General features: G+C 39.9%; 1 protein-coding gene across 11 annotated transcripts in view; it reads right to left on the reverse strand.

Moving 5' to 3' along the window:
- The window catches only part of NCKAP5 (NCK associated protein 5), a 621685-nt gene that overhangs the window by 126758 nt on the left and 479941 nt on the right, over positions 1-14986 (reverse strand). For all 11 annotated transcript variants that reach the window (XM_082197111.1, XM_082197112.1, XM_082197110.1 and 8 more), the window contains 2 exons: positions 13165-13203; positions 3630-3749 (listed from right to left, as the gene is read on the reverse strand). In XM_082197111.1, the coding sequence (XP_082053237.1) occupies positions 3630-3749; positions 13165-13203 (159 nt within the window). The remainder of the gene's footprint in view (positions 1-3629; positions 3750-13164; positions 13204-14986) is intronic.

Here is a 14986-nt window from a genome sequence, read left to right on the forward strand (position 1 = left end):
GATGGCAGAGAGCGGTAGCAGTTAAAGTTTTCAAGGAACAAGTATTATAGGGCATTTTCATACCCTCACCTATTTTTAAAGTAGGTTCCAGGGGCAATTAAACAGCACTGCAACTGAAATATGTGTAAGTCAGGGGCCACATCATTGTGACAGATACTAAAGACCAAATTGCTTTCACTAGAAGGAGTATTGGAGTGACTATCAGATAGGAAAGCTATATTGAACAATAAACCAACTTCTTTATCTGAACAATAGACCACTTTATTTTTTGCTCTCCCTCAACCTCAAATTGTCAAAACCAATTCAATTACATGCATATTGTACATCTATTGAGCCATGAAGGCTACAGAGAAGACACACTCAAGATCTCATCATACTTGCTCTAGTATCTATGACCTGCTATAATACTTACTGTACCTAATATGCCTCCCATATAACAAGCCTTAGTTTGAAAATTCTCTTTTTTTTTGCTTTTAGATTTCATTCTCATGCCACTATATGGAAATTTCCAATGCACTTTTAAGTTTACTGAGTTCTGTTTGTTTGATAAGTACACTTAAATCTAAAGAGCCACATTGTATACATATTGTATCTGTAAAAATATTCTGTTACTCACATACCATTATATATATTTTTTTAGTCAAAGGGTTGTTTTGATATCCAGATCCTTTTTAATTGTGGTTGTATTACATAGTCTCATCATAAAAAACTCTGCTCTATATAACTGCATCTCTCTAATTTACCTTTTATACTGAATATGCTCCATGTGTGGTCCTGGAATTCTTTACATGACTATGTGTTAGTGTGGACATATCTTTATGACAAATCAATAGGAAATGTAAGAAAAAAAATGATGTAAGGTCTGCAAACCAAGTAAATACTAAACTGTGTAAGAATATGCTTATAGAAGGTAGAACAGGAAAAGTTAAAATCTGGAAGGCAGGTAAACACAACTTTGGTTTCTTGTGATACAATAAATTAAGTTCTTTGGCATACTTGCATGGAACATCATTTCATATTTAATTTTTTATGGGATTTCATTTTCAGTACTAATTGGTTACTGAATAATGTAGTTTTTAGATATTTTATTGATAGAATTATTGATAGAAGGGGAAAGGTCAAGTGCAACAACTTCAGCTTATGGACAGAGGCCATTGCTCAGTGGCTGAGTACCGGCTTTGCATGCTGAAGGTCCCAGGTTTAATTCATGGAACCTCCATTTAAAAGGGAGCTGATGATGTTAAAGTCTTTCTGCCTTAGACCTGGATAGACAATACATGTTAGGTAGATGCTGGATAAAAATCCTGCCCTGGTAAAACACAGCTTTAGAATATTATTTAAAATTCTGCTGTGCACTTCCTTCTTGATCTCCTGTCTGAATTTGATTGTTTTACTACTTAGTAGATTCAACATTACATTAGTTTTACTTTATTTACTTTTGTTTTCATTTAGCATTACCCAGATTCTGAAATATTTTATCCATTTTTATCATTCTGTCTCATATATATTTAGATCAGGAGGCTGTGAGCAGAAACCTATTACTTTATATTTCTGCAGAACACTCTATACATTTAATGTGGTTTTAAAACAAACAAACAAATATAATGTCTGCTAGCTGATGGTATTACTACATATTTAGAAGCACAGTTTCCAGGACAATATGTAGATTAAAACAATAAATATGATGAACTTGTATAAAGCCACAGAAAAGCAACCACAAAAACAACAAAATCCAGCAAAGTCATAAAAACAAAACTAAAAAAAATAAGGAAAACCAGCTGAAATGTCTGACACTGATAAACCATGAAGGCTGGCACCAGGCGGGCTTATTTGAGGAAGGGGTTCCTGAGGTGCCAGTCCTCTAGTTAGCCACCACCCACCACAGTTACTTCCAAAAATACTGTCACTTCAGGCTACTATACCAGGCTACTAAAATATTAGAATGATGCCAGATGAAGGACAAGGAGTGGCATGGAGAGCAAGGTAGGCAAGGCAAGTCTCACAGCTATGACAAAACACCAAAGTGATATGCTTTGGTGCTAAATTAAACAAGATTTACTGAAGGTGGAAAGGTAGTTCTACTACCATTGGATCTTTCCGATCTCGTCATGATTATGTATCATCACACAGCGATATTGTATATATCTTCTACTCTGTAGAATCGTGGGTTTTAATTGATTTATCTGTATTTTTACAAGTATGAAGACAACAGTGAGCATTGCTCATCAATATTCACAGGTGGTACTAATTCTAAGGTACTGATTTCCGTATTTTTTCAGGATATATTTGCATCCGCATCATAAGCATACTGGACTAAGTACTTTACCTGCAGGCAGATGCATAGCAGAGTGTTCCCTTTCTGGGCATATGTGCAAAAGTATTGAATATAACATGTCACCCTACACAGAAAATGTGAGATCTGAGCACTCTGCTCATATTGCCATCCAGGGCTCCCCATTCTATTAGGCAAGTAGGAGGAAGGGGCATGTTCAGCTGGCATATGGGATAAACATAAACCATGTTCAGGATTTGCCTGAACATATGACAGCTTAAACTATGGTTGGGGTAGGTATGCACACACAAGCTCAGCCTGCAGTATTCCTGAGCTGCTGTTCATATCTTCATGTGATTTTTGCAAAGGTCTGAAGATGGTTTTTAAGCATGTTCAATTGAATGTGCTTTCCATAAACAGAGGTCTGAGGATGAGGTGAGTGCTGCTGCCCTATCCATAGTTTGATCATTCCCATGTTCAAATGTCACCCAAAATTGTCTGATGGTATTTCCAAGTGAGTTTCCATGCCTGCACACCATAGAAGGAACTCTGCTGTGTCCTACAGGGATCCCTCTATGCAAAAATACACAATAGACTGGGTTATGACCATCTTGTTTGATTAAAAAAAAATGATTGCTTTCTCTTTTTTAACCCTTTATTCATTTCATGTACTGAGTATGTTGATTTCAACAGGCCTTACTTTCACCCCTCCAACAACAGCCTTTGTTATAACAGCAGTATACTGTAGCAACTAAAACAATGCTTTAGATCAGGCTGCAATTGTCAGTGCACTGTGGCTGATTTTTCATTATTTGAGAAGAATTGTGCAGAAAAAACAGATGTAAAAGAGGCCAAATCCATTAGTCCATTAAACATTTCCCCCCTTAAAAAGTATAAATTGACATGTGCAGATTTATCCAAAAGATAGAGAGAATTCTGTAAATTTATATAAATTAATTGGTTAGACTAGAAATGTCTTCTTCATCCAATAAGATCCAATAAGTTACCGGTACATGACTGAAATTATCCTATTACAACATGGCCTATACTTCTTGTTGCTCTGTTTACTTATTATTCCAAAGTGACTTAGATTTCGTAGTGTTTTTTTAGAAAGCATACTGAGCTCTCTCTCTCTTCTCTATCTTATCCAGCTTCAATGTACCTCCAGAATTTGTACATTTTCAATTTCAACAGTATCAGATGGCAGAGAGCCAATGTCCCTCTAATACACTGTGCCTATCAACTGTCATACTTTGCTTGTTGAAATTGCCATAAGCTGTCTAATGTTATGTAATTTCAGTAAGTATAACATGCCACATATTTAAACTGTAAATGTGTTTTCATGAATTAAGTCTACCTGAAGCAGCAAGCCAGATGTTGGTTTCATTCTTTGATGGAATAGCACACTAAGCGTTCGGTTCTGTTGTTCCAGATCAAAAACTCTTGTCTTTAACTTTAAACACTCCTCCCTCAGGTCCTAGAACAGGGAAGGAAATCTGAATTAGCAAAAAAAACCAACCCACATAATTAAAATATTAACTGAAAAGTCAATGAATATTATAATGCATGTGACAGAACACCACCCTTCTGTTAATGCCTGTGACAGAACACTACCCTATTCTGTTAATAGGAGGAATCCTATTTGCTAAAGGCTCCTTGATCTTGTGGAGGCCTCTGCTGACAGAAGGAGGCAAAGTGCTTTTCACTTATCTCCTGCCCTCCCTCCACAACAACTTCCACACAGCACAGTAATATCCCTCAACCACCTGGAGCAGATTTTCAGGTGTAGAAGAAGCAACAAAGAAGAGGTGAAATTGGCAACACCATATCCCTCCTTCCATCACTAGAAGTGTTGGCCAGATTAAAAGCCCTCCTGCCTGTAAAGGTAAAGGGACCCCTGACCGTGAGGTCCGGTCGCGGATGACTCTGGGGTTGCGGTGCTCATCTCGTTTTATTAGCTGAGGGAGCTGGCGTACAGCTTCCGGGTCATGTGGCCATGACTAAGCCGCTTCTGGCAAACCAGAGCAGTGCACAGAAATGCCGTTTACCTTCCCGCCGGAGCGGTACCTATTTATCTACTTGCACTGCATGCTTTGGAACTGCTAGGTTGGCGGGAGCAGGGACCAAGCAACAGGAGCTCACCCTGTTGCGGGGATTCGAACCGCCGACCTTCTGATCGGCAAGCCCTAGGCTCTGTGGTTTAACCCACAGTGTCACCCGCATCACTTCCTCCTGCCTTTAGGATGAAACAAATGGATTCCTCCCCAGCTTTTAAAATTAAGCAGATTTTTAAAAGTGAAATTTCAGCAATAGCATGTCATAAGAAATTAAAAGGTAGTATTTCTAAATACCTAGTATATTTGTTTAGACTGGCAATTTTCAAGTATTTATTAGCTTAAGAAAAGTTTTAATTAGTTTCATTTTGTCTGGATACATAATAATAAATAGAAAACATGAAAAGTAATGCACTTTCAGAAAGCTGCATTTTCATTTCCCCAACCAAGAGGGATAACCAACAGCGCTCTAGAAACAATGCTATGTGGTACTGTGTGTCAGAGAAAGATGAACCAAGCAAGACCATATTTCATCGCAATCATAAGCAAACAGTGAGAAAGGCAAACATAACCTATGCCAGGTGAAAACTGATAAAAACTATATGCAACCACAGGAATAGCTATGTTTGACATGAGTATATTACATTCATCTTCTCAATCGCTTCATTGTAAATCAAGTAGAATTGACAGCATATACATCCCCTCTATGGATATGTTCCTTCCCAACAACAGTTGGATGCATTGGTTGTGATGATACTCCAATGAGACTTACCAGACACAAAATTATATCTCAAGTATCATCTGGATACACAGACACTGAGGTATTAAATCACCACACAAATATGTATGTGCTATATGAGCAAGATACTGAATCTGCTTTCCTATCCACTTCTTCCTTTTCACAGTAGGCATGCATGTGTTGATGCAGGCCCATTCATCTGTTCTGTTGTATTAAAGAATGGTGAGCTTCTGAATTCTTGAAGGCCACTCCATTCTCCAGATAGTTGTCTAGGAGTTGTAACAATTCATCCCTCCCATGGGCAGTCAGGTTCTTTACTAAATCTAGCATCCCACATGCCTATCCTTAAGGGGATTTCATTTTGTTGGGAAGTGAGGGAGGAAAGGGTTAATGCTCCCTTCCCAATGTCTGTGCTCCCAGCAAAACACACCCTGCACTTCAAGGGGGAAGGGGTGAGGACTAATGGGAAGCTGTGGAAGCAGTTTTGTGCCACTTCCCACAGACCACACATCCAAGGATACCCTGGAAGCAATGCAATGGGACACAGTTTGGCATCACTCCAAAGACATTCCAGGAAATGCAGCCAGTACATAGCTGTAGAGACCTAGGCCTCATCCACACTTCCTCTTGTCCTGCTGCTTTCCCCCCAAGGAAAGCTGCTCTTTAGCACTCAGTTGGAGCAAATGACAATTCAGGTTTTCTCTGAATTGATGTTTGCTCTGATTGAGCACTAAAGATCAGGTTTTCCCTGGGAAGGGAGTGGGAAAGGGGAAAACCACTTGGATGAGTCCCTAGAAACTAGGGTTCCAACAGGATTTTCTGGGCCCAGTACACTGTATATATGTTCAGCCCAGCGCTCCATCATGCCTACAATCTAATGTTAAGAACTGCTGCTTACATGCACATTGCAACTAAAACAAGAGCATATGGGCAAAGTAAGGAGGTGGGTGGGTTGTGGTCTCAATGGCATTGTGCTTTGGTGTATGCTCAGTCATTCCATGGGCAAATAAAAAAAAAGTAATTTAAGGTTAAGTAGATCTGCAGCTTGGGTTCCTTGGCAACCCACCTACAATCCCCCTGAAACTAAGTAAAGACGTTTCTTCTGCCCATATTATGGGCAGGAGCCATCATTTTGCCCTCATCCATCCAATTGTCAATTTCCGTTTCAGGCCTACAATGGAAACTGTTGAGATGGCTCAGTAACATGGAATTTCCATTATATGCTGCATTAATAATAAAATAAAATAAAAATATCAGTTTGCTTCTCCTAAACATGAGAACAGCTGCACTAACTACCTACATTCCTGTATTTTATTTTTGAAGGGCGCAAAGCACAATGAAAAGTCTTGCAGCTTCCCACATATTTACTTGTTAACAGAATTAACAATAAATTGAGTTATATGAACCTATTGAAGTAGCAGGCCAGAATGTTCACAAAAATAGTCTTTTTTTGTCTGTTCTTGGTCTGCTGTGCCTAAGCCAGCACGGTGAACAGAGAAGAAGAGGTAACACAATGAGACACTTTTGTTAAATGAAAGCTGTAAAAAATGTGGGTTAGCTTTAATTCAAAGGTAAGGCTGGATGAATTAAGAAGTCATTTTGCCTGAGCACATTACGAGTGGAGTGCTTATTTAAAGTACCCCTAAGGCGAACCAAGTTATACATTCTCTGCCTTCCAAAGTGACAAGGAGGCAATGCTATCTTTTATTTGAAGTGTAGCAAAATTCTAAATCCTCTAATTCTGCAAACAGAAATCCCTCTATAACTGCATCATCTCAGACCTTTTATGGGGAGCCATTATATATAAAATTTAACCAAGCAAAAGCACTAAGGACAGTCCTTATGAGGTTCTAACAGATAACAAATTCACTGTAAGACTAGTTGCTCCAATTGAGACTGAACCCCACAGTCAAAAGAAGAAGAAGCGCTTCACGAGAACTAGCAATTCAAACTAACCACAGGCCAAGTAACACCTTCTCCGCACCATTCCTTTCAAAAGCTAAACTCTCCTCTCCCGCATTTATTATTAAAAAAAGAATAAAACGCAAGTTGTTAGATTGCCCAACTATTGGAAAAAGGTGCTTTAGCACTACAGTTGTTCATAGGAGGATTTATTTTTTTAAGGCAAAAGTAGATGTAAAATGATTCCCCTCACATTATGAGACAGATGCTTCCTAGGCTCAAGAATAGAAGTGGGGGACCTGTAACCTCCAGAGGATGCTGGACTACAACTCCTATCATTTCTGACTACTCATCATGTGGGTTGGGGCTTATGGAAGACAGAGTTCAACAACATATGGAGGTCAACGGGTTTCCCATAACTTTTCTAGAACATCCAATCTCCTCATAGGAACAGTTTCTCTTTTAAGGCCACATAGTTTCTAGCTGCAGATGTTACTACTAAGGTGTTGAGTACTGGAAGTTCTTAAAAGAAGTGAGTATGATCTGGGGCAGGTTATCACCTGGCTGGACTTACTAGGAAGAGTTCAAAATGTCTGAACTCAATATGAATATATATTTCACCTCCCTCCATGCCAATCCTCTGCTATGAAGAGCTTTCAATATCCATCTCTATTGTTTTCCACAATCCAGAAGGAGCAGGAACCTGTATAGCATAGCACTTCTTCTTAGTAGTACTGTATTCCTATTACATGTTTCCTCCTCCTCCACCACAGTCAATATATTGTTTTTCTTGGGTGTTAAAACAACTCCACATTTACCTATTAGGCCATAAAACAGCCCCCTAACATATGGAGACAAACTACTATCCTAGTGTAAAAAGGAACATAGGTCAATAATATAGTGAAGGTTACTATTATCATCATTGGAATTAGATTTTATTATACCATAATAGTATGCTTGCAATTTATACATGGCTGGGCTCCTTACTACAACAGTCGCGAATATAATCAGCAGCCACATGGGTTATGTGGTTCAGATAGAATCAGTTTAGATTATGTGGTTAGGCCTACCTGGCAAAATACATGAAGCCAGCAAGGGCATGCTGGTCTTCACTGGTCCTCCACATGGGGCTGGTAAAGGTAGGGCTGGTGAACCATGTGGGCAGGTAAGAGCTGGAGTGTTTTAGTTCTGTTTCGCAAAATGGGGCCAAATTTGGCTTGAAGGTAGCATCTGAACCAACTCACGATCACTTCTAATGTCACAATGTTGATTTTACTAGGAGAAATGGTGCTAGCCTGGGTACTTCCACACAATCCGTCTTACTTCCACTGAGTTGCTAATTGTAGATGTTGCTGCTGAGGCATGACGCCTACTTGGAAACAGCAACTACATTACCAGGCTTCAGGCCTTAAACTGAATCTTAAACTACCATGACAGTGGACCAATCTGATCTCCTGAATATGGACATGCAACTTTCAGGTTCAAGTAGTATGCCTCTAAGAACCAGTTGCCTGCAAGGAAAAATGGGAGTTGTTTTTTTCCTTCCTGTCTTACTTGTGGTCTACCCAGAGGTGTCTATGAGAAACACAATGCTGAATTAGATGGCCTTTTGTTTGGTCCAGCACTGTTCTAATGTTTCTGTTTCAGTGTGAGAGGAAACTAAAGAGTGAAAGTTGTTAAGACAGGTAAGTCCAGCCCAGCTTTAATTTCCCTTCAAAATTATCTGCAATGTGAAATAACATGGCAAGAGGATTCCAGCCAAAGAAGCTCCTGGCTAGAGGCTAAATGAAATAAGTTAGAAGCTAGTCTTAAAACTTAAGGCATGAAATATTTTCTGGAAATGTTTATGATTGTTTGCTGGTCTGTTATTCCCCTATCGGTGTTTAGATGCCTCTTAAGTAAAACCGTAACTTGTGGAAATGATGGAAACAAAACAACAACAAAATGCAGTGCTCTGAGGCAGAACTCCCAATTTAATATATTTTCCTTCATATTTTCACTCAAAAACTAGGCTCACTGGAGGAGTTCCATATGTCTTATAAGGAACGATCTCCTCCAAAGTACCCACTTCAAACTATAAATTTGATCTCAAGGATTCAGTGACATTGATAAATCACTCAAGGTTTTGCTCTCTCAGTTGGTGTCACCATGATCTCTCGGCGGAACAGAAGCTTCTCATATACTTCTGGGTATGCAGTACTTCATCCCTTACATTATTATAGTATGTATTTAATTTAAACAAAAAATTAGTCCTTGAGGGGTATTTCCAAATTCACAGTGTAATATACATAGTTGGTGATACTGCACAGTATTACTCTTCTGGAGTCTTTGAGAGCTCTTCAGATTCCCTCTGTATCTCATAATGCCCCTGAGGTGTGTTATCTCTTGGTGACATTACTTGTTCCATCTTGCTGCAGTGTGGTAGAAGACTTATCTGTTTACCAGTTATTACTTCGATTTGTATAGGAGCCATTTGTGATTGACCCAAAGAGCCTAATTTCCTTTTTACTGTACAGTATTGTCTTCCTGTCCTTTCTTATAAATAGTCTCAGTCCAAATGGCATTAGGAGGGCTGTAACAGTTAACATTCATTAACATTTAGAGTGCTGCCTTGTGTTTCCCCTTCAGGATATTAAATTAAGCAGCATTACTCAGCAGTAGGCTAGCGTCTGTTAAATTTCATCAATACTAAGCAAATCACATTATTAAATACATTTTAATCTATATCCTTAGTTCGTTCATAAGGAGTCCTTAGTACCTGTGTCTTCCAATATTGACAAAAAGGGTTGTCATGGAAAAAAATTGTCCTAAAGGAGTTATAAATAACTCACGAGACTCTCCCCACTTCAACTCCATTTTGTATTTGTTTTGTTTTTAAAAAAGAAAGCATGTTGTTTTCTAAATAAGGTATAAATATATTGAGATCAATATACCAGCGAATATGCCACAACATATGGGCTTTTTTTATATTGCAGAATGCTAATCTGGTTTGTGTATGCACTTGTATTTATGGCCTGTTAAATTGCATAACAAGAGAAAATGAATGCATTTCTGATTTGTTTCTAGGGTTGGCTAGTCTGTTTTAATTGAGAATTTAGAAAAACAACACTGAAATGACAATTCCAGCAACAGATCCCCCCGCCAGCTATATTATACAGTACAACAGTCAGCAACAATCTTGATTGCCAGGATTTCCTGTCCTAGTTGGTTGGAACTTCTCCTGGGATTAAGTGGCCATTGGGACTGCTCAGCATGCATTTAGATTTATAGTCACAATACATGGATATCAGTGTGTAGTGGGGCAGAGCTTGTCTCCTGATACCAACATCACTGCTGTTTACGGGGTGGGGTTCAGGCCATAGCACTGCACTCACAGGACTACTGCCACCAATTCAGCATTCCCACCAGTGCAGCAAAACACCAATCTTGTTGCTCCCATGCCCCATCCTCACCCAGCTGTAACACTCTGCCCCACCCACATATGCTGGTACTGATGGATACGGAAAGAAGCTGCAACTTATAATAATGTGTATTTCTCTGCACTTGAAGATATTTAAACCTTACCCAGTGTTGATGCCTGCATAAAATAACTCACAATACCGCTATATCTCTCCCCTCCCCCCGTCCCTGCAATACACACTCACATCCAAAGGCATCTCCTCATTCCTTCTAAGATGCCTCTCATGTGTTACATTTTATGGAGATGAAAACAAAGCGGGACGAGGCGTGTTAGTTCACAATCACGTCCCAGCACCACAATGGACACATGGTCACAGACTGTAGCTCTGGAAAGAATGCATACTTTGCACACAGAAGGCCCCAGGTTCAAACTCACACATCTCCCATTAAAAAAACACCAAATGGAAAACCTGGCAAAGGATGGTGGGAAAGATCTCTTTCTCTGACCAGGTACAGGGAAGCCTTTTATGTTTCATATGAGATTAAAGGTTGTGTGTAATAGCCTTCATCTGAAGAACTGTAAGAAAAACTGCAGGCTGTATGTCTGCACGAACACAGGGAAGGTTCTCCTGGACCAGGCCAATGGTCCATGTAGCCCAGCACCCTGCGATAGCAGCCAACAAGATGCCTTTGGGAGTGTTTGAGAGGAAAAATAGTCTCCACAGCTGTGATACTCAGAAACAGGTATCCAAAGGCATACAGTCTCCAACAATGGGGCTAGACCATAGCTATGGTGACAAGCAACCATTAATTGGATGCAGGTGGCGCTGTGGTCTAAGCTACAGAGTCAAGGGCTTGGCGATCCGAAGGTCAGTGGTTTGAATCCCCGCAATGGGATGAGCTCCCGTTGCTCGGTCCCTGCTCCTGCCAACCTAGCAGTTTGAAAGCACATCAAAGTGCAAGTAGATAAATAGGTACCAATCCGGCAGGAAGGTTAACAGCGTTTCCGTGCACTGCTCTGGTTCGCCAGAAGTGGCTTAGTCATGCTAGCCACATGACCCGGAAGCTGTACGCTGGCTCCCTTGGCCAGTAAAGCGAGATGAGCGCGCAACTCCAGAGTCATCCACGACTGGACCTAACAGTCAGGGGTCCCTTTACCTTTACCCTTATGGTGACAAGCAACCATTAATAGCCTTATCCTCCACAAAGTGATTGGGACTAGAATCTCTTTGATTACCTTTTTAAAAACTGTTTTTACTGATAGTTTTAATATTTTTTTGTAATCCACTTCAAGCAGTATATAAATTTTGTTTGAAGAAACTTTTAGATAGGCAGTAGATCCACCTCTTTCCTGTCACTTTTGTGTTGAATACAATAACCCCCACCTCCAGAACACCAGTTTGCTCTTGCTTAGGCTTGTGCATAGAGTCATCAGACTGTGCATTGCTGAGAATGTTGTGCTGGCATTTCCCCCTGTGCAGTAGGAGGGTAACTGGATGCCGATGTCCCAGTATTATACTACCTATTAGACACACATGCACACTCTGCAGACAATACTTTTAAGTAGAAACTGGAGCCACAGAGAGTTAATTGCTGATCAAGAAATGAAGCCAGATAGCTTTGCAGAAAAATAATTTTTGAGGCAGAAGCGCCACTCAAAAAGCTTAACAACAACAAATACAGCAAAATTTACAGCAAAAAAAGGAAAAGGAAAAAAAGCCTAATATTGGCAAATGGAAATAGAGGAATATGTAACTCCCACCCTCCCAATAACAAAAATGATGTGAGACCAGGAAAGACAAATAAATGGCAATCTGTACAAAGTTTTCTCTTTGCCAAATACATATTAGTGGGATCTGCAAGGAAATGCTGCAATGTGGAGTGCTTCTGTTCAGGTTTTCAGTTACTCAGTTCCCTTTCCCTATCCAAATGTTGTATGTCTGTCAGCATGCTCAGTTCTCACTCTGCTCTTTTTGGATTCCACAGCCCTGGGATTTTTCCTAAAGTATTTTGTTTGTATTTCAAACCTTGACATTGCCCCTGAACATGATAATCTCTCTCTTTCTTGTGTATAGCAGGGGTGGGGATACAATTTTGGCATAAGGACAGGCACTTATAGAATGAGTTCATTAGGAACATGTCAACTACTGGACTTTGACAAGGAAGATATAGCTTCAAATCCAAAGTTGGTGACTTTGGGCTTCTCTTTCAGCTCAAACCATTGCAGGGATAAAAGGGGATTGTGCTTTAATCCCCCTGGAGGAAGAGTAGCATACAATTCTGATAGAGAAAATAAATATAGAATAAATTCATCTAGTAATAAATGCACTTATTATAAAAGATGACGACGACGATGACGACAACAACAACAACAACAACTCTGCCTTTTCCCCTGATGGGACTCAAGGAAGCTTACAGATAAAAACAAGAACCACTAAAAGCATAGAAAAAACAAGCATTAAAATACAATTAAATATTGATAGAATACATGCCAGTATACAAAGGGTTGAATACATGTCACAGTATATGTGCATGTTTAAAATTTCAAATTCTATTAGCTGAATATGCATGTATGTGCTACTAATTAATGGGATCAGAGAAGACATGGAGAGGGAATTTATCCATTTTCTCCCATTTTCTCCCTAAGGAAAATCCTCTGGTTAAGCTGATATTTCATTACAGAATAAATCTCTAATTAGCACCAATTTTATTGAATAAAGATCTTTGATAACTCTAATTAAGTATCCTTGGTAACTATAACATTTAACAGTGTCTCACAAAAAGGAGAAATTACTTACCTTCTGAGTAAGTAGTGCTTGTACAACTTGGTTGGCTACCTGTAAGAATAAATAAAGGACATTTGAGCCGTGCATCAGATGGTGTTTGTGTGTGCTTTCTAAGGGTCATAGCTGAGTAATACAGCATTTGCTTTGAATGCAGAAAGTCCTGGTTCAATCTGTAGCATCTCCAGGTAGACCTGGAAACCCTGAAGAGACACTTCTACTTAGTATAGACCAGTATTTATCAAACCTGTATACTCAGCTGCTAGCTAGGGATGATGGAAGTTGTAGTCCAACAACAGCTGGCAACCCAAGTTTGAGTAACACTGAAGTTTGAACATTTGCAGTTTGAATCCGTGCGACGGGGTAATCTCCCGTTGCTCTGTCCCAGCTTCTGACAACCTAGGAGTTCAAAAGCATACCAGTGGAAGTAGGTAAACTGGTACCGCTGTGACAGGAAGGTAAACTGCATTTCTGTGCACTACGGCTTCCATCACGGTGTCCTGTTGCACCGTAAGCGGTTTAGTCATGCTGGCCACATGACCTGGACAGCAGTCTGTGGACAAACGCCGGTTCCCTCAGCCTGAAGTGAGATGAGTGCCGCACCGCATAGTCCCCTTTGACTGGACTTAACCATCCAGGGGCAGCGGAGTAGCACGGGGGAGGTGCTAGCCACCATAGGGCGGTGCTAGCTGTCCATGGGGGTAGGGCAAGCCACCCACTGGGCAGGGGCCAGCTGTCTCCCTTTCTGGAGGACGACCACGACTGGGATGGAGGTGGCGGCTAGGGCGCCCTACAGGCCACGCGCCACACACGTCCCATGCTGCATCCCTTCTTCCACTACTGTCCCTTTACCTTTTATCTTTACCTATAGACAGTGCAGAACCAGATGGATCAATGGTCTGATTGGGTGAAAAGCAGCTTCCTGCGTTCGTACACTTTAGGCACACCTGGAGGTTTTTTTTAAAAAAACTTCTCTTATCTTCAATAGAGTTTCAGATTCTACCACTTCCCTTGAAAACCTCATTTTGTCCCAAATTCTCGAGTAGTGTAAGTCACAGGACTGGAAAAAACCAGTACCATTCAACTGATTTTGAAAGAGATATCATCAATTTTGTTCAAGCAGAAGGCCGGGCCCTGGATGTTTTCATGAGGTCTAATTGTTTCTTGATTCAATATTGACAAAACAGAACATCTGTCATGACAGCAAGATACTGTTAAGTGCCACTAAAAATTAAAATGCCTACAGTCATCAAATGTGCTTGGATGGCACTCACACCACACTTTATATTTATTTGCATCAGATTACAAAACATCGATTAGTAGAATTGTGTATACAACTAGATTTTTTTTTAAAAAAACCACCAGATATTAACATTTGTATCACACATTTACCAGTAATTATCTAATACCTTATTTTGTTCAAAAAATGACCTATTTTTGTACACACTAAAAAACCTTATGTTGTCAAAGCAGAGCCCTATTATATCTGAAGCTTGTTCATTTGAAAACAAGCATACCTAGCAGTTAAAAACAAAATTCCACTTTCTTCTCAACAACTTCACTGAAAAAAAAATGTAACCTACTCATATGAACTGAAGCATGAGCAGAAATTTCAACCTACGTAATTCTGCTCCTGTATGATCCAAGAGTTTGATTTGATTCATACACTTATAACATGACCCATTATCACTTCTCCCTTTCCAGAACTGGTCTCTCACCTAAGGCAACTAGGGAATAAACCATCACATAAAATAGTCCTGTACATGATTTAATACAAGACACAGACTAATACTGCAGCCATAATAACCCACAGCAGTAAATATATTGCATCTCTGAA

The sequence above is a fragment of the Podarcis vaucheri genome (genome assembly GCF_965113315.1).
Source record: "Podarcis vaucheri genome assembly, chromosome: 1".
Classification (NCBI taxonomy): Eukaryota; Metazoa; Chordata; class Lepidosauria; order Squamata; family Lacertidae; genus Podarcis; species Podarcis vaucheri.